This window comes from Emydura macquarii, unplaced genomic scaffold (assembly GCF_026122565.2).
Source record: "Emydura macquarii macquarii isolate MOO-44397 ecotype Brisbane River unplaced genomic scaffold, CSIRO-AGI_Emac_v2 contig_480, whole genome shotgun sequence".
NCBI classification, from domain to species: domain Eukaryota; kingdom Metazoa; phylum Chordata; order Testudines; family Chelidae; genus Emydura; species Emydura macquarii.
Window position 1 is genome coordinate 4942197 of NW_027130617.1, and position 20462 is coordinate 4962658.

Here is a 20462-nt window from a genome sequence, read left to right on the forward strand (position 1 = left end):
CCCTACAGTGTAGTGCTTTGTTGTAATATTTGAAGTTGTTCTCCTCAGTCCTGTTTGTACGTGGTGTAGAGAGAACCCTTACTTTTAGTACTATTCACAATTCTCTGAATCATTTTTCATCAATCCTTTTCTTCCTAGAGAATAAAATAAGCAGCTATGTTTGCAAATTTGAAACCTAGGTTAATCTGTAGGTGGCCAGTAGAGGGTGCTAGACATTAAGATCTAGTCCAGTGATACTCAATTAGATCTACCCATAGGCTGATTTGAGAATTTTCTGACAAAAGGTGGGATAAATTCTGAATCCGCTTCTGTTCAATATTTTCATCAATGATTTAGATAATGGCATAGAGAGGACACTTATTAAGTTTGCAGATGATACCAAACTGGGAGGGGTTGCAAGTGCTTTGGAGGATAGGATTATAATTCAGAATGATCTGGACAAACTGGAGAATTGGTCTGAGGTAAATAGGATGATATTCAATAAGGACAAATGCAAAGTACTCCACTTAGGAAGGAACAATCAATTGCACACGTACTAAATGGGAAAGGACTGCCTAGGGAGGAGTACTGCAGAAAGGGATCTGAGGGTCATAGAGGACCACAAGCTAAATATGAGTCAACAGTGTAATGCTGTTGCAAAAAAAGTGAACATGAATCTGGGATGTATTAGCAGTTATGTTGTAAGAAAGACATGAGTAGTAATTCTTCCACTCTACTCCACACTGATTAGGCCTGAACTGGAATATTGTGTCCAGTTCTGGGCGCCACATTTCAGGAAAGATGTGGACAAATTGGAAAAGTCCAGAGAAGAGCAACAAAAATGATTAAAGATCTAGAAAACATGACCTCTGAGGCAAGACTGAAAGAACTAGATTTGTTTAGCCTGGAGAAGAGAAGACTGAGAGGGGACATGTGATAACAGCTTTCAAGTACATGAAAAGTTGTTACAAGGAGGAGGAAGAAAAATTGTTCTTCTTGACCTCTGAGGACAGGACAAGGAGCAATGGGCTTAAATTGCAGCAAAGAAGGTTTAGGTTGGACATTAGGAAAAACTTCCTAACTATCAGGATGATTAATCACTGGAATAAATTGCCTAAGGAGGTTGTGGAATCTCCATCATTGGAGATTTTTAAGAGCAGTTTAGATAAACACCCGTCCGGTATGGTTTAGATATTACTTAGTCCTGCCATGAGTGCAGGGGACTGGACTAGATGACTTTCCGAGGTCCCTTCCAGCCCTATGATTCTATGATTTGCACAGAAGGCTGACAAAAAAAAAACCCAACCAAAAAAAACCCCAAAACCTTCAGCTGCCAATAAATAAAGACCTTGATTGCAACCTAAGTATTAGTGTTTCTATCTTTTAACAAAGTTTATAAATCAACATTGTGTTTGTGGCAATCTCTAATGGGAGAGGTCACATCGACGATCTCTGGCAAGCTTTGTAAAGAATGGTTTGAGGAGGTCAGGACAAGGTGCATGCACTGGTGAAGATGCTCATCTGTCAGGCGACTGTGGGGTTGTTTTTTATTATAATGTTCAGGGTAGAAAACTCAGATTCGCAGAGGTACGTTGATTTGAACATCGTTACAAGAGAGATGGCTTTTGCCTCAGCATACTGAGTCCAGAAATCACAAACTCTCACTTCGCTGAATTTTGCCTTCAAGACATCTGAACTTACAATTTCTAATTGAAAAGCACCTTCATCAGTTGAATCAAGAATTGTATTTGCTTCAGAAGGGCAAGGTTCATCAGCAGAGACAACCATTGCTCTCCGGCCACCCAGCTCTGAAAGCAGCGCTGTTGTCAGCAGCAACACAGAAGTTTGGATGGCAATACCCCACGCCATGCCACCATTACTTCTGCCCTGCTGCCTTCAGATCTGGCCATGCAGCCAGCTCTGCCCAGTCCAGCTGCCCAATCAGTGCTTAATTTGTTCCAGGGCTTGCTGGGCTGAGCCCTGGTACTTCTTTCATTACAAATTAAACCCTGCCAGTAAGTTACTTACTAAGTAAATCATAGGCAAATGATAGGCAGTGCATCACTGTTCGTGAATTTAATTATAAACATTTTTTAAGATGAGCTGGCAGGCCACAAAGGAAGCCTTGGCAGGCCACAATTGGCCCATGGGCCACCTGTTGATTATCCCTGATCTAGTCACTGTGCATCTCTCATGTGTCCTCTGGAGACTGAGCAACCCTTCCAAAGTTGACTTAGGCCAAAGATATATATATATATATATATATATATATGCTTTCTAATCTGGCGTAGCAGAGCTGGCATACGTTTTGACCTTTAATTGTACAGTGAAAGCAGTCTCTTTTTTTTTTTTTTTTTTTTTTTTTTTTGTTCTTACTGTGAAATATTGATATTGAATTAATATTTTCTAAACAAAAAATCTGGAAATATTAATAAAGGGAAATAAAGAAAACTTTTTCAAGTACTCCATCCCATTACTTGGGAATCACTACGTACTTATATTAAAATGGGAGGTCCTCTAAATATTTAGAAAGTATGACAAGTTTGAAAGCAGTCCCATTCGAAGCCAAAGCAGATAGCTTCAGATTCATGTGTAGTGAGAGGACATAATGCAAGGAGCTGTTGGTATAAACATTTGCCTCTGTATTCCCCATAATAATAAAAACACAGAGAGGAAAAAGAGAAGTAAACTTTTTTCTTCTGTAGTTATATTTTATCTGTTGTTGTTTAAAAAATCCCCATGACCTTTAGTGGTATTCTTTTTAGGAATCTTTTCATGTCTAGTTATGTTTGAACTGGGAACACATGCTATAATTTCCAGATCGGATGTCTCTCTGGAAGACATATGCTTTAGGCAACCTCAAACTATTGAGCTAGTATAGGAGTAACTGGATGAAATTCTATGGCCTGTGTTCTATAAAAAGGCCAGAATATATCATCTAATGGTCCCTTCTGACATTAACTCTCTGAATGCAACTCCCTTTGCATGCAATTTACATATTTAGATTGAATAAGAATGTGCCTATCCAAAGGTGTATCATTAATGTATATAAAAGTGACAGAATAATAAATAGTCTAAAACTAACACTATCTTAGAGATCTCCCAAATTAAAAACTTTCATCATCTCCCTCCTATCCTTCAGATCTTGTTCTTCCAGAAAAAAAGCTTAGAAAAAATAGATCAGTTCATTCAGGTGTTAGCAGACCAATGGAAGAAGAGAATTTGAAAACTGAGGATGGCTTACTGATAATGAGTTGCCTCAGGCCTCCCTCCTGATTAAACTAAGGCATTGTTAATCCAAGCAGCTAAGATGATCTCAACAGCCATGGTATTGAAAGAGAAGAGGTTGCCTTTGAGGTAAACCAAGAGCTAACCAACTGAAAGATTTATAGATTTAAACCTATCTATTCAATTGCATCCAGAAAGTAATTAGAAGCCAGTGATGGACTACAAGTGTCATGTTCTGCCTTCAATAAATGTTGCTTAACATGTCGGAAGAATGGTTTAGAGAAATGTTAAGGGATAGCCCCATGTAGAGCATAACTCAGATTTGAGACAACAAAAGTACAGTTCACAGAACCTCGCTAACTGTCTACTGACCTCACAATCACATTGAACAGAAGGGCAGTAGAATAAACACCTGCCATGCCTTATACACGAGACACCTTGTGATAAAGAAGTTCACCTAAACCCTCCCCAGATGCACGCCAAAGGAGAAAAAGAATGGAGACACTCAAGAGTGAGTCCATCTAGGTCTTCCAGGGTTCACACCACCTTGGAGGCACTGGTAAAGCTAGAAGAATCAACACAAACACTTGATTTTCATTCAGTCCAATAAGGAGATCACTGACTAAAAATCTCCTCTCCAGTCACTTGTGTTTGAGCTACACAGTACACTAGTCTTCTTTTAAAAATGAGAAAAGAAAAATAAATCCTAAATACCTCGGTCCAAAATCTGCTGGGGCTCTGTGTACATATGTTTGAAAAGCCCCAGCCTCACAGGGAAGTGTGGAAGTCTGACTCCCCTCCAAATCCTCAGACAAGCCAATCCAATGGATATCTCTGACTGGAGCCTGGTAGGAGGGTCATTCTGGAACAGAGTCAAAGGAACATGGTCCATGTGTTTAAGCGCATACATCCCAGGAGCCAGCAGTTGTCCTATTCACCTCTGAAAATCTGTGCAAATTGCTTATTTTCCTATGGTAATAATCTGTCTCAAGGATCTGGCCAAAATATAGGCACACATTTACACTGCCTTCGCAGCATCAGTATTTGACCTCTGCTTGCTCGGAATGGCACTCTGTCCCCCTCTAGTGGTGGCTAGGCCAGCTGGAGCTTGATGATTCTGCTACAGCCTTAGCTAAGAGAAATGTATCTTTTAGCTTAGACAGTAAAGCCTCATGCATTCAGCTCCAGAGGTGCCAGATTTGATTCCTGGTGCTGACGCCCCTGTGTGAGTCAGTGTTACAACTATGTGCATGTTTTGAGGCCAAGTACAGTGACAGAACCCAGCCTTACATACAGTAATGATGATATGATTGTTCAACATTTCTGAAACGTTAATCCTTCCTCAAATTAATCTGATAAAAGACATTGGATCCGCCTGTAAATGAAAACTTCTGCCACATAACATATAGATTCATACCTGTTTGCTGTTACAGTGAAGATGTTCTGACATATCATTATACAACTATGGCATTTGTTGGTATTTCACCCTCCTATCTCTTGTTGTTTCCAGCCACAGTTGTAATGTGCATTAATTTAATATTACTTTCTTGATTCTACAGGGAGATCGTGGCCCACAAGGACCTCCTGGTGCGCCCGGTGAAGATGGAGCAAGAGTATGTTACTAATAACTTGAGCTCTCTTATACATACAGTAAAATCTAAAGCAAGAGGAATATTTTGGTGATGTATACTCTACACTAAACCTCCTTTCTTTTTAAAAATGACAGGGAGAAGATGGAGAGGTTGGACCAAGAGGTCTCCCAGGTGAAGCTGTAAGCAAAGCTTTATTACTGTTCTATTTCTAGTATGAACACTCACTGTTTTGCAGAACAAAATAGCTCAAAGATTTTCATTTGTTTCTACTAAGCTGTTCCCAGAGGGAAAAAAAAAATGACAGTTCGGTAGGAAGAGTAAACAATGGGACAGATTCTTTTGGGGTGTAACTCCGCTAGCGTGACTGGAATTATTCATTTATGAATTCAACCCAGCATACACAACTTCCAGAATAATTTACTCTGGTGTAACTGAACTGATTTTAGTGGACTTACTCCTGATTTACATCAGCATAAGTGAGGTACACCTGTTGAACCCCTTCAAGTGAAGCACACTTGTAAGGATATTTCACAACAGTCTTCTTTTTGTGAATATTTAGCTGCAAAATTTCACCCGAATTCTCCTACCTTGCCCACACTTCTTCTCTTTATAACATATTTTGCAATGATTGCTTGGGCAAGAATTCTATTGGTGTCGGTTGGAATTCCACAGATGTTGTCACTGCACAGAGATCTGCCCTGCAAGCAAGAGAAGGGCCTGTCTCAGGAAGGATGATTTTATCCCAAATATCTGATATGTATCCCTTCCAGTCACAAAGTGGATGTAAAATGCTATTGAGTAATTTGCATTTACACATGATGAAATGCAGAGGAGAATGAAGCCCACCTATTTCAGCCATGGTGTCTGATGACATAAATAATGAAAAACAAAATCCACTTATACTGTGGAAAGTCAAAAATAACACTAGGGAACACATTTTGTTCCCCCTACTCAGAAGAATGGTTCCACTGACTTCAGTGGAATTACTTGTGGGAGCAGATCTGCCTTTCTTCTTGTAGAAGAGTTTTCATTTGTTTATTCTAAAGAAAAACACTCCAAATTAATAATTTTTCAGCTATCTAGCAGAGATTTTACTACCGAGAAAAGTAGCACTTTCTGCTTTATGCAGCAATACAGCACATGACAGAAATAATCAAAACGACCTTGTTTTCATTAAATAAATAAATAAATAAATAAATAAATAAATAGTGAGCACACAGACCAAGTGACTGTGGTAGATGCCGCACCAATATTCAAGGCAGTGAAATCTCCCCCTCCTATCTTTCTCTGGTATAAGAAACAGAACTACTCAACAAAAGGCTGCTTCAATTCATATTGTGCTCCTGATACAGGGCAGAGATCATATCCCATGTACAAGTGCACTGCTTCCCTTCCCCCTAGTCCTGCTGCCTGCTGACTTGGAAGGAGGAATTGCATCCACATATTTAATATGAATTGTGTCTTCTCCTCAGGGTCAAAGAGGACTACTGGGCCCAAGGGGCACACCTGGTCTCCCAGGACAACCTGTATGTATGGCATAAAGAGTGAGGTATTTTAGCTTTGCAATTTCCAGTAAAAAATAATCCCACTCAGTGTTGCTTCCATTTTTCTTCTTGTTGCAGGGTGTTGCTGGGGTTGATGGTCCTCCCGGTCCAAAAGGAAACTTGGTAGGTAGATAATTAGGGACAGACAGAAGTTTGGGATTGTCAAAATCCTTCCTCCCCTTCTCAATCTAAAATTCAGATTCCTCTCTATGTTTTATTGAAGAGAACAGGCTTGTGTCCCATCTCTTCAAACCCAATTTTCCCTTGTTTAACCTCCTGTAGCCCTCAGACTCCAGCTCTCATGGTGTAAGCATGGGTGGAATTAGCCCCACATTCATAAAATGTTGGTGAAAATCAGACTGAAGAGAGTTAGATGGTAGACTTAAAAGAGAGATGTGTTTGTTTCACTTTAGGCCTGGCATTGAAGATTTGTAACAGAAGTCTATCCCTAATGCCTCTGTATTTTTTGCATGGCAGGGTCCTCAAGGGGAACCAGGACCTCCTGGTCAACAAGGAATCCCAGGTCCACAAGTAAGTGTTCAATAACCCACATGGTTATACCACATTCCTTTAAACAAATGTTTAATGAATACAGATTAGCACAGGGTTAGCTTTTCACATGCAGGACTGATAAAGCATGAAGATTTTATAAATAGTACTGGAAATGTGCATAGTGTAGTGGGAGCAGAATTTTAAAGCAAGCTTGCAGAGAGCTTTTTCATTCGCAAGAAAAATGACTCATTCAGTGTTCCTGGAATGCCAGCAGGAATGGCCACACCTGTGGGAGAGTTCTGAATAGGATCCTGTTACAGACTTGATGCCAGAATAGCAGCCTGTGCAAAAGGCTCACACAAAGCTCCTTATCTAACTGGTTTAAAAAAAACCTCCACATTGATATTTGCCACTGTGTTTAAACAGATTGAGGGCTCTTTAACAGGGAAAATGTATGTATATTGTTATCCCTGATTTCTCACACACTGGCTTCTTTCTAATAGGGGCTTCCTGGTCCACAAGGTCCTATTGGAGCTCCTGGTGAAAAAGTAAGTTATAATGTTATTCTGGTATTTCATAATAAGTGTGTCTGTGTAACAAGTGTTAAGTGGTTAAGGGCTTTGCTTTATCTTTTACATATTGGACGTCTATGATCTCGAACAGCAGAACCCCTGAAAACCACCAAGTAAATTAATGAACAATGTGGGCCTAACTCTCTTCTCATTTACACCAGTTTTTTTGACTCGTTTAACATCCTGAATTGACTGTTGATTCATGCTGATGTTACTATGATCAGTATCTGGCCCATAGTACTAAACTGTACGTGTTTAAATATAAATAAACAGACTGCAGGGCTACAAAAAATGACAATTTTTCAATTTAAATGTATTTTCTGTAAAATAAAGTTCTCTCTGATCTCCTATACTTTTAAAATATCTACATCTTTCTTTACACTGCAGGCCTGATTCTGCTCTCATTTACACCAATATAACTTTGGAGTTCCACTGGAGTAATTGTGATGTAATTTAGTTCAGAATAAGGCCCTATTTGTTTATCCTTGTGTTTCCTAGGCAATAACATTCTGCTGCAAGTTCTAATTATGTCCGTTTCAAATTTCACACTCATAGTAATTTTCTCCTTTCTTTGTTAGACCGCTGATTGATTCCACTCTGGTTTCCCCTCTCATTCACAGTTTAATATCTTCCTAGTGCTCTAGTACCTAGGGAAGGATTGAGCAGGATTTTAGGAAACAATACACATAATTCCTACCTACCCAAAATGCTATTCTAGGAAGATGACTGTGTCCACAACATATTCATTGTGCAATCAATCATGAACGCATAGCATGCCTTTCAGCTGTCAGAGGTCCGGGGCCATCAGACATGGTCCCTGCCACTTTATCTTGATTTGTATCTTTCATATAATGTGACCATTTTGCTGCTTCTGAAGTGCCAAGTGCAGGCCAGCAATGTGAAGTAAAATCACTTTTTTCCCCTCTCCTGAGTTGTATATATTTCTTGTGGAAAGAATTCTGAAGTCTGCACTTGGGCAAAACTGCCACTGTGGTCAATGGGAGTTTTGCATGAGTAAGAATTGCTAGAAATGGCCTTGCCTGCTCATCCGATCTAGCTGGAATATCTCTGATTTTAAGTCTTTTACCCCATAGTTGTTTGTACTTTGTCCCTGACACCGATATCAGATAGATAGGGGTGAAAAGTAATTGTATTTTGTATATGTAACATCCACAATTAAATACATTGTATATGGTCTTTTTCACAACAGTGATTCACTAAGGGGATGGTTCACTAGCCATTAGAATAGAGATTACAAGGATAAATAGGTTGAAAAGGTGTGAAATAGTTTGCTTGCTTCCCACCTATCCATATGCCTATCTATACATCCTTTCATTTATTTTCTGAGTTTTCTTGGCTTGTAATCTTTTCTGGGTTTAAATTTAAAATTACAGCAAATGAGCTGACAAACCAGCTTGTTAACTTTGTTACATTGTAACGTACTACTAGGTAGAAATATTATGTTCATTCATGGACTAAAAAAGGGAAGGTAGATATTCCAAAGTTAATAAAGTCTCTTAAATAAATGTATTGTAGCAGTGACAAGTGTCACATTTCATATTAAAAAACCCAACCTTAAATCTTCATTGTTATTCCCGCTAATTTCTCCCTGTAGGACAGAAACCATCTTGCACCCACCCAGAATTGTATACATTTCTATAGGCGACATACCCTCCCAAAACATCATGGAGACAAGAGTTGAGTTGGTATGGAATGTGTTAAATTTCAACTATAGTCAAAGAATTAAAAAAAAAAATCATACCTTAAAGACACAGTCCTGCATTTGGAATAGGGGGACAGAAATCCTACTGGAGCTCCCCAGAATGCAAGATAACTTTGCTCGCCACTATACTCTTGAAGGGATACAGCATACTCCAGCCAGGGTCCTAGGCCTGTTCAGTGAGCTGGTGAGGAGTGGAGGGAACAGGGCTATGCCCTGCTTCATTCCCACTCCCTTTATGGTCTCTTTTATCCATGTGGAAGCAATGCCAAGCACAAGAATTGCAACTGTGAGTGACCTTTGTATCGGGTCTGTACAAGTAGATGACTTCAATAAATTAAACACTTACGTGCATAAGGCTTTATGTGCTAGATAGACTTCAGGGCATCTTGGCTTGTGCAGCATAAAGTTAATGAGCTGAAGGGTGCATGTTCTCTCTCAAGTGCCATAGGAACCTGCCCCTATGCAAAAGTAAATCTGACATCCTGAGATCACACTCCCTCTCAGTTGCTCCTAGTCTGTATAGTACTTAAACACTCAACATGGACTGAAAGCCATCTTAGAAACACCATATCTGTAAGTTCCATAGTTGTCCCTGAATATTTTAGAATAATAGGCCCAACTGGGCATAGTGGGAGGAATTCCAGACCAAGAAAACTGGACTAGGTGGTGTCAGAAGAGAGGAACGGCACTTGGAGAGAAGGAAGAATGCAGGCCACTCAGGAAACTAACTTTCATATGCAGTGTCTGCAGGAGTCTAATCACATAGAAACCTTTCTGTCTATAAATTATTTTACACGTCAATTTTATATGAGGAGGTATTGACAATTAAAATGTTAAAAGTTAAAAGCAAGTTTTTCCACCCAAACCTGCCTACACAGAACAACTTCCCTTTCCATAATCACCTCTAAATTTTCCACATGAAATTCACCAACATCTAAAGTTTTCTCTACTAAAACATACTGGCATCTAAAATTTTCCCTGCTTGCATCTAAATATTTAAATGAATCCAGTAGGTTACACACTGGCATCTCTCATGGAGGACTGAGCAGTGACATTTAAAATATTGATAGAAATTTTTCCCTATGACACCGAAAATTTTCCCCATCCAAATCCATTCACCTCATTGCTTGTCTATGCTCAAACCTGTTCACATCAAAACTTTCCCCCATCTATACCTGCTAATATAGATTTCCTTCACAAAGATTTCATAACAAAATTTTAGGTGCCATCTCTCTTAGGATCACACCTCACACTAATAGATGGTGATTTTCTTTAAAAGTTCTGTATTGATTTGATGCAACATATTCAGTACAGCCAATCCATCAAGATTACTCATTCTTAAGGGACCAGTCCTGAAAAGAAACTCATGAGTAACTCTACTCACATGAGCAGTCCAAGTAAAATCAATGGGACTACTGATGTGAGAAAAGTTTCTCAGAGGTATAAGGTTTGAGGGATGTAAAAAATAGTAGCAATCATATTGCTTCCAGCGTACCAGAATATACCCAGATGATTAATTAGAAACCGAGAAACCTTAGCTCAGTACCTGGCACTAATGCAGGAATGTCTGTTTGATCTCTTGCTTCCTCTTTGGTAAGCCTATGTATTGAGAGTGGGCACACCCACAAACTGGGCGTGGGACAGGACAAAGACCATAAGGACAGTGATGATTTTGTAGGTGTTAAAGTGTTGCAGTCGGTGAATGCTGTGATGACACGATGGTACTGAATGGGAAAAACATCCAATAAAAAGAGGATGCATTGGTCATCATCCAGCTAATGTAAATTGCCCTGGGTGATGATGGCTTGGATGGTATTTATTTTAATTTGGTCTGTGGATTTTCATTACGGGTTGATTCTGTGATTCACATAGGTTTTCATAATGCATTTGCGGTTAAAGTATCACTTCATTTTGTCTGGGCTACATATTCTTGAAACCCTTGAAAATTAACATTACCAATTTGTTTTGCTGTTTTGCTGTTTTGATGTTTTGGTTTAGACTTAGACATGGTTGTTGAAGACTAAGACCCAACCTAGGTTTGTTTGGTTTTTTGTTGTGCTAATTATATTTCTAGTTACGTAATATGGTTTTTAGCTTGACGGACACCAAATACCTCACACATCTCCTATGACTCTTTGAAGAACATTAGCACACCTTTTATTTTCGAAAGTCACATTCTGCCCTGCCAGCACACAACTTACCTTCCAAATGTAGTTCTGTTTTTGTGTTTTAAATAGTTCAAGAAACAGCCAGCTCTCATCCCTGGGTTCTGTGACTCATTTGCATCATACAAATTGTTCTTGCTTTGCAACTTTGGATGCCACTGCCTCTGGCCTCCTCTTGATTCTGGGTGATATCCTGGCCCCTTTAAGTCAAAGAGTGTTGTTACTGACTTCCATGGGACCAGGATTTCACCCTTTGTCATTTTCTTTTTCTATGTTCATTACTTTTTAGAGTGAACACTACAGTATATTTCTCCATTTGTTCCTTTCACATTTTTGTGTATACATTTTAGGGGTAATTCATATGAGCAAGTAGGTACATTCTCTCCATTCTAACTGCTATGGTCCATATCGAAATATAAAATTTGCTTTGTTTTTCCTCCCTGTGCCTTCAATTTCTCATCTGCTCAATGAAACATTGTGAACAACAGTGCATTTTTCAAATGGCCTCCACTTTCCTCTAATCAGTCATCTTTTCTCTGACACCCTTAATAAACATAATTTACATCTTTCTAATGTGCATATTCATTCTATTTGGAGACATTTTCAAAAAGAAAAATTGTTTAAGATTATGATGAATCTGAAAACTGATGCTGAATGTACTTTGATGCTGAAGTTTTTCATAAAATTCTGTAAAAGAACATTATTATTCTGATGTTATTTTTACCCATTTCATCACCTCAACTTAACTGGGAAACAACATGTTATTCCTTCTCCGTCATCTGTCCTTTCTATTTAATTACCTTCCCACTTTAGTTTAATTTTCTCATTCCTGCGATAGCAGCTGCTTACTGCTTTCAAGACAATATCTACTTGATCTAACTTCAGACAGTACTGTTCTGATGATTAACATGGGTTTATGCATCTCACACTTTCTGAGGTAAAAGGCAAGTTAGTTTAACATTACAAATGGGTATTTCTGAGGTATTGCTGGTATTCAAGTGGAGCAGGTATTTCAGTATCCATCTAAATCTAGCTGAAATAGTCAGGGCCAGAAGTGACTACAAAAGGAAATACTTTCACACAGTGCATAAGTAATTTGTAGAACTCATTGCCAGAGTTGCTGAGCCCAAGAACTTGACAAAATTCAAAGAAGGATTGGCTGTTTATATGGATAACAAGAATATTCAGAGTCATAATATTGCTAACACAAATTTTGGAAGGGAGATAAAACCTTATGCTTCAGGTCTTAAGTCTCTAACTATTAGAGATAGATTATCCAGTATCTGAGGGGTTTTTTGCACCTTCTTTCTTCATAGACAGGTTATTGGACCTGATGGATCATGGGTCAGATGCCATATGGCAATTCCTCTGTTCCTTTCTCATGAGCATTCAGAGTAACTTTTTTGAAGTCAATGGAATGGTTATCAATTTACAGTAGTGTAACTGAGATCAGAATCTAAGCCTCTGAATCTAGCTTTTGGAACACTTTCTTTTATTTTTCCCATCACTTTGTATGCTTTAACATATTTCTTTTTGTTTTTAGTTAATTTGTTTGCTGTGACTAATTTTAGCTTGAGCAACCTATTGTTTAATATTATTCCTAAAATGTATCCTTTTTGTTGTGTTTAGGGACCACAGGGCAAGTCTGGCCTTCCTGGACTTGCTGGTTCTGATGGGCCTCCTGTAAGTAATATAATATTTTATCCTTTGAAAATCTAAATACTGTTAAATGTCTGTATGCAGCTCTGGGTCAACCACATGCAATGTACTGCATTACAAGAAAAAAAGAAGCAGCACTCTTCGTTGGTAACAGATTTGTAAGGCCTGTGTACACCTCTGCATTATTTGAACTTGAGGCATTATTAAAGTTAAGGGGCTGCTAATATTTGCTGAAACCCTCTAAAAATGTATACTTTGATAATCAATTATACTTGCAACATCTGCAGTGACATGCTATGATAAGCCAATAGCCAGAGTGACATTCAATGGATCAGATCCACTCTCCCATTTATGTCAATGTGGCAATGTAAATGGAGGATAAAGTATTCACCCATGGCCACCAGGTAAATCTCTTGGTTTAGGAATTTTCTGAGCTAGCATTAAGCTGACTATGCTTTCCTCCCTCACCACTCCTTATTAGGGCATATCAAGGGTGGGGGCCCTCTCTTACAGGTTCTTCCTGGGGGCAGAGCATAGCCAGAATGAGAATCTTATGAACGTTAGGAAACTCGGCTTAGTTTGAAGGGGCTGATCATGTAAGCACTTACCCCTATAAGTTACTGGACTCACCTGAGCAGCTCCACTAAACTCAATGAACACCCAACAGAGATACTCACATGAATAAATGTACTCAGATTACTGTTCAGAATCAGGTCCCAAACCTAGAAACAACAAAACCAGTGCTCCTAATGGCAGATGAAGGAGAGAAAGAGAGCTTTCTTGTATCAAAATGATCATGTTTTAACCACCAATAAGGGCCACTTAATTGTAGGCAGCATAATTACTCACACTGCCCCCTCAGTCCTTTCTCCACTATGCCATTTTCTCATATAATAATCTTCCACCCTTTTGTAGGTCAAATTCCAAGCAAAACTCTCAATGCCCTCAACAGGAATTTTGCAAGGTTAAGAACTATAGATGTTGTCCCAGGGGCATTAAATGGGAAAGATGAACAAATTACAGACATAGAACTGAATTCATGACCCCCAATCTCCCTTTCACCTGCTATTGTAGCACACCCATGCACACTGTTGGCAATGCACATTGGAGATCCCAGGTAGACTTTAATCCACTCGTGCAAATTTTTCTGGCTTCTGAAAACTCTCAGCCCTTTCAAACATCACTGTTACTTGAAAACCTGCATTTTGTTACCCATAACAATCAGAAACAAATGAAGCAATGAAGAATGAATAAGCACAGGAGTTATGTGTTTGCATGTGTATGTATCACTGCCTGCTCCCCACCATCTCCCTAGAGAGTCATCTCCCTTCCTTGTGTATGTGTTTGGTTGGTTGAAGTGTAGGGCAGGCAGTTAAGCCACTGAAACTCTTGATCAGCATCACCCTTGACTGAGGTAACATTTTAGAATCACAGACTTCCCATGCAGAGTGATGAGGAATTATAACTTTGCACACAATAAGATCATCGGCTTGAAGATTAGTTCAGATTTTCAAACCAAGATGTATTTATTTTAGGAAAGCTGAAAAAAAATTCTAATATTGCTGTTTGAGGTGAGCAAGACAATTAGTTGGTTATAAGTATCTGATATTCAGCCTTCTGATCGTTATTCTAGAATGTGTAGGTAGATAAGTACTATATACATACTAGTGTATTTTAATTACTATTATCAGCTAGCAAAATAATATAAAAATCAGAGGTTTATCATTTAAGGTTTGGCAGGCATTTTAAAATATGATATCATTTTTTTGGACGTTAATCCCACCAAGAAACACTTTTTGGAAGTCAATACTTTCAAGAAGTTAATATTTAAGAATTGGCTACATGCATGGCACAACTAAAGATTTACTATATCCTTCAAATAAAACTGGATCTACACAAAGTAGAAAAAAACTGTTACTTGTTGATTTCCTCATACTGTTATCTGCCATTAACATTTTTACTGTTGCTTTAGTGTAATTTTTGGTGTCAGGAAATGCAGTGAGGAATTAATCTTTTGAGTGATCTCTCTCTCTAATGCTTGGGCTGCATTTCTGGTGGGAGTTTATATGTATAGCCATAATTATCTAGAATTTAAATAGTAGCAGCCTTCATCCCCCAAAAGTTTATTTTAAAAGTAAATAATGATTTAATGGAAAAGCATTTAAGTAATGCTAAAAATGAAACTAGATCAATCTCTTTTATTGGCTTCTCACACAACTCCTGTGGCCTTTTTAAAATGCTTTAGGGATTTCTGCATGAAGTTGTTTCATGTAGGTTGTTTCAAAATACTGTAAAAAATCATATCTGAGTGTGTCTTAGATTATAAGACTCTTGCTGTTGAAATATTAACTGAAGAATGGATGTGATCAAGCTGTTCCTTAATACATTCACGTCAACACAACTATTGTCCAGATTTCTCTTTGTTACGTAAATTAGTTCTATACCAAAAAACCAGTAAAACACACCTTAAAAATCAAAGTTTTGTTTTTCATGCAGTAGTCCAGGAACTGGGCTGGGTTTGAGGTCATGATGATGTTCAATCATTTCAGACCTTTACATAATGAATTGTTTTTCACAAAGTGAGTGTTTTCCAACCAATATTTCTTTTTCTGTAATCAGGGTCACCCCGGCAAAGAGGGTCAGTCTGGAGAGAAAGGTGCTTTGGTATGTTTCAAAACTTTTCCATAAACATAGATCTGTTCAATTTGTATTTATTTGTTTATTTGGTCAATTTGTCAACCACATAATCTGTTGCTTTGAGAGCTATTAGAAATGTAAATGATAGAAAATGCATCACACATTCAGAGCAGATGTGTGCTGACAAACAGATGTATTGAGTGCCAGTCTGTGAACTCCACGAGCAGTTTTACTTTAACAGGGCACTCTATGAATTGATATTTATTCAGGATATAATAAACGGTCACATATTTCAGACAGATAACTTGCAGCTTCTTTGAGTTTGCAGTTTTATAGTACATGCTACCTGCTGGGACTGTTGAGAGGCTCAGTTCAGGGGATATATCAAAATACACACATGCAATGGATTTTTCAGTCACCTTCAGCAAGTCAATGGAAAATAATTTCTTCATTGTAGTGAAACATTTAAAGGGTTTATAAAGCTCTCTGCCATGTTAGGGACAGATTTTGAGACCCTTACTCATACTGAATAATGCACCACTTCCCAAGAACTCCTCCTGAAGACATTGGAGTAAAGTACTATACAATATAAATAGTATAAATCAGGGTATCAGAATCTGGCCCTTATGCTGTGATCTATTACAGGTTTGGGGCTTTTTATTTACTATAAGGCCCGGGAATATTATTAAACAGGATGTACTACTAAAGTAACAAAGGCTTATCCTCTCTTGATTTTATATTTACAAAGGTATAGTGAAATATATTTTTTTAAAAATTGTCAGGAAACAATAAATGACAAAAAATCCCCAGTCAGTATTAATTAAATTTGGAGAAGTTTTTAATCAGACCCTGTTAATTTTGGGAATGTTTTTAGAAGAGTACATGATTGATTTATTACTTTAAGGAAAATACAAACACTGAAAAACAGTCAAATTCTGATATAGCTGTATATATGAGAATTGCAGATGCCTGTATGAGAGTAAAGTGTGTCACAGACTGTAAATGTATGAGAATTTGTTTTTAAATGATGAGAAATGGTTGGTAGAGTGATATACTCTTATGTCATTATAGCTAACACACAGCTTCTGCCCTGTGGAGATGTCATTAACATTGGTGTGTTTTCCCTATATTTTCAAAATGATCATAATTTCAGATTATTTATGCTGTGGGTTGATATTTTTAGCAGCCCACTTTCATTTGAAATTCCCAAAAGTATAAATCCACAGCACAACTATAAATAGATCCACAGAAAATTTGAAAAATGCTTTGCGATGCCCACAACTTTTTTAGGGGCAGCCAGCCAGAAAAGCCTGCACTGCCCAGTATTATTCCAATATCTTTCTTTAGACTACTTGTGGTGAAGTTAAGGTAAATGGATTGCACTCAGAGAACAATCTGTTAACTCTCTAACATACAGAGTTTTTCTAATCCAATGTATTTCAGGGGCCTCCAGGTCCTCAGGGTCCCATTGGCTATCCTGGTCCTCGTGGTGTGAAGGTATGATTCATTTAAAAAAATCTGAATATTTGAAACTTTCTGGTTATGTACAGTGAGGCATTTTCTCATTGTTTTCCACAGGGAGCTGATGGTGTCCGTGGTCTCAAGGGCTCCAAAGGCGAAAAGGTAAACATAGAATTGGACTTGCTTTCATTTAAAAAAAAAATAGAATGTGTTTTTCTGTGTTCTGGTAAGCAAAAGCGTCTCCTTTTTTCAGTGCTACATCTTTTATTTCCTCCTGCAAGCAACGCTGTTCCCAGACAGCAGTGGTTTCTTTTCACCTTCCACTGGGAACGTACCAAGCCTGATTCTCCACTGCCCTGCATCTTGCATAACTATTTACATCTGTGCAAAATGAATGTAAAATGCTGCCAGATCAGAACAATAGCATTTTGCACCTACCTCGCACAAGTGTAACTGACGACACACAAGGTGCAGGGCAGTGGAGGATTAGCCTCCCCTCTATCCCTCACTGATGTTATAGTGGATTCCTAGAAGCTTGTCACATCCAAGACTCTTGTAACAGTTGATTATTACTTTAATTACTGCGATTCATGCTATAGGGCTAGATCCTGTATTTTTTATACACCCAAACCCTCCACAGGCTTCCAAACTTTCTGGTGGCTGAAATGCAGACAACAGGTCAGGCTATAGCAAAAATGTGCATGGCACACGTAGGGAATGTACGTGCAAATATGATTAAAACTCACCTTTGCCTTCCCCTCAACCTGTGCTGCTTCTATATGCAGGGCCAGTCTCCCTGCATGAAGTTAGAGCACACACTGGCTGCTGCAACCTCCATTGGCTTCTAATGGCCCCTGGGGCCAAAACCCCAGCCAGGAATTGTCATGGGGTCTCCTAGCCCAACCTTCTTTCCTCAGTGCTGTAACAGCAGGAAGTGGGGGAGTGGCATAAGCACCTCTATGCAAGCTCTGCCCCACTGGAGAATACTTGCACTGGCCTGTCCTTCTGGATCACAAGTTTTATAGCCAGTCTGTCCCAGAACTGCAGTGCGAACAGGCAAATCTGGTCCTACTGCTCTATTTCCACTGTGTAGACATTTATTTTTCAAGACAGAGGGTTCGCTCTTGCACACTGCCTTTGACTTCACTGCTGGAGATCTCCCAGCAGGATCAAGCCTCTGAGAGGAGTTTCATGCTTTTATAAATTTCAGTTTGATTAATCCAGCCGGCTGTTTCAGGGCTGCTAATAAAATCTAAGTAGGCAGAAGATGATCCTGCTCACTATTTTGCAGTGACAGTACATTTTGTTCATTATATTCATCCCGCAGAAATATCTTTTCTCACTATGTGACAAAGCCTTACCATGAGCTATTATTCAAAATCTAGCAAACATGCAGTGAGGATAAATAAATACCAGCTTTTTTCCATATAGATAAATAATGATAGAGCTGTATCTCCACAAATAAATGGATGTAGAAATCAACAGTGCTCTGTAATTCATTGTGTTCTTTGAATAGGACTTTAATGTCATGGGGTTTTTAGTATCCAAACCTAGCAGTCAGGACCTGGTTTTTAAAGATCTCCTAACACCCTCTATGATTCAAACAATTGTTTTATGGAAGCACAAAACATTAGTGCACCCCTCAAAACTGACAGTGATGTACCACATACATGGAAACCCCTTAGACTCCAGGACATGTGGTGTAGTAGAGCTTATATGTCTGTTACATATAGGCATTTTTGATCTAGATCATTCAAATACTATTGTGAAGGGCACAGTGCTACGAGAAGACAGAGGTAGATCAGTTGATCGATGTGGCTCACCATTATGAGCTCATGTGGTCCCAAAGTTGACAGAGGGGTTATGACTCTATATTGACCAGTGGCCTGTTCTGTTTTTTGTTACCTGCAGAGTAGGATCTTAGAGCATTAGTTCATGGATTCACTCTCTCCTCCATGCTGGACCTCTAGCTCTCAGTAGGTGAAGAGTTTCAGTTCATGTGGCAACTTTTTGATCTGTTATAGGCACAGTGTTCAATCCTTGAGGGAATGCAAGGTGTCCTCATTTATTCTGACAACAGTATTGTCTATGGATATAATTGAGTAGCTTATAACTTTTCATGTTTCTCATGCTTTATTTGATCAACACTTCTCTTTACATTTTAATCGATAGGTATTTGTAACTCAGGAATTTTAATGTATGGATTATGTATGACCTCATGGGCCTTTTTACCACTATCACCCATCACACAGACAACCTGTCAGTTACCTAAACCTTTTCCTAGTAGGTCTCTTTCCCATGAATCCTGAGCTGCTACGGTATCTCATGCTTTGTGCAAAAAAACTTACAGTCTATTGAGAAATGAGATTTGCCCATACTTGTATGTTTTGTAAGCAAATTAAAGTGTTGTTTTATCATGACACGTCTCTCTTCAATCATTTACCTCTGGAAACGCTTTTGTTACATACAATAGCTTTGAAATAATTCTCCTTCAAATATTGGATAAATAAAATAAAATAAAAATGGTTCTGTCAATGAACTGACAGGTTTAGTTTAATTGTCAGTCCGTCAATCAGTTATGAAAAAGGATAAAGATATTATCAATAGAAAGTATAAACAGAATAAAAAGTTTAATATATAAGGTTGGAATTTAATGCAAAAGATCATTATTTTTCATGAAGGAGTTCATAATAAATTCAGAAATTTATATCCTGCCTAAAACAGCTTCCCCATTTTTCATAATTCTTTCTCAAGATGAGCAATCAGTCAGTGTAGCGGCATAGATACATATATTTTTTGGATATTGTGCACCATCCACTCAGATTACTTCATGTTTTCATTCCATTCATAAAAGTATCTCTTTTAATGAACACATTTTTTCTATAATTGTGCTTTCTTTAGGGTGAAGATGGTTTCCCAGGATTTAAAGGTGACATGGGCCTTAAAGGTGACAGAGTAAGTATTTATATAGGAAAATATAATACTTAGAAATTATAGTGGTTATCCTGTGAGTATCACTTCAAACTGATTTATAACTTTTTTCTTTAAAAAGTCAGTGTTATTTATTTATTTATTTACTTATTTTTAACCTGCACCCACGTAGATTTGGGGCCAGATTTTCATATGGTGGGAATCAGCATAATCCATTGACTGTACCAGCTATGGCTGTGGCCTGAGACTTTGTGGTTTTAAGCTAATATTACCAACGGAGTAATTATTTATCCAGACATCTTTCACACTAATTTCATTCAATGTATGCTGTATTAGATTAGTCCTTCAGGGGCAGATTCTGGCTGGTACAGAGAAAGTGGTGTAACCATATTTCACAGGGGGGTCACACCTGTCCTCCAAAAGTGGTGTTAATACACACCCCTATCCTGGGTTTAAGTAGCCCCATGCACAACTCCTGC

At 38.4% G+C, this 20462-nt stretch overlaps 1 protein-coding gene across 1 annotated transcript in view; it reads left to right on the forward strand.

The window, feature by feature from the left end:
• Positions 1 to 20462, forward strand: part of COL11A1 (collagen type XI alpha 1 chain) — a gene marked incomplete at its 5' end in the record, with an annotated part of 200489 nt that overhangs the window by 73081 nt on the left and 106946 nt on the right. Inside the window, 11 exons of the mRNA XM_067538274.1 lie at positions 4767 to 4820; positions 4934 to 4978; positions 6272 to 6325; positions 6422 to 6466; positions 6821 to 6874; positions 7339 to 7383; positions 12925 to 12978; positions 15574 to 15618; positions 17035 to 17088; positions 17170 to 17214; positions 19954 to 20007. Coding sequence (XP_067394375.1) covers positions 4767 to 4820; positions 4934 to 4978; positions 6272 to 6325; positions 6422 to 6466; positions 6821 to 6874; positions 7339 to 7383; positions 12925 to 12978; positions 15574 to 15618; positions 17035 to 17088; positions 17170 to 17214; positions 19954 to 20007 — 549 coding nt within the window. The remainder of the gene's footprint in view (positions 1 to 4766; positions 4821 to 4933; positions 4979 to 6271; positions 6326 to 6421; positions 6467 to 6820; positions 6875 to 7338; positions 7384 to 12924; positions 12979 to 15573; positions 15619 to 17034; positions 17089 to 17169; positions 17215 to 19953; positions 20008 to 20462) is intronic.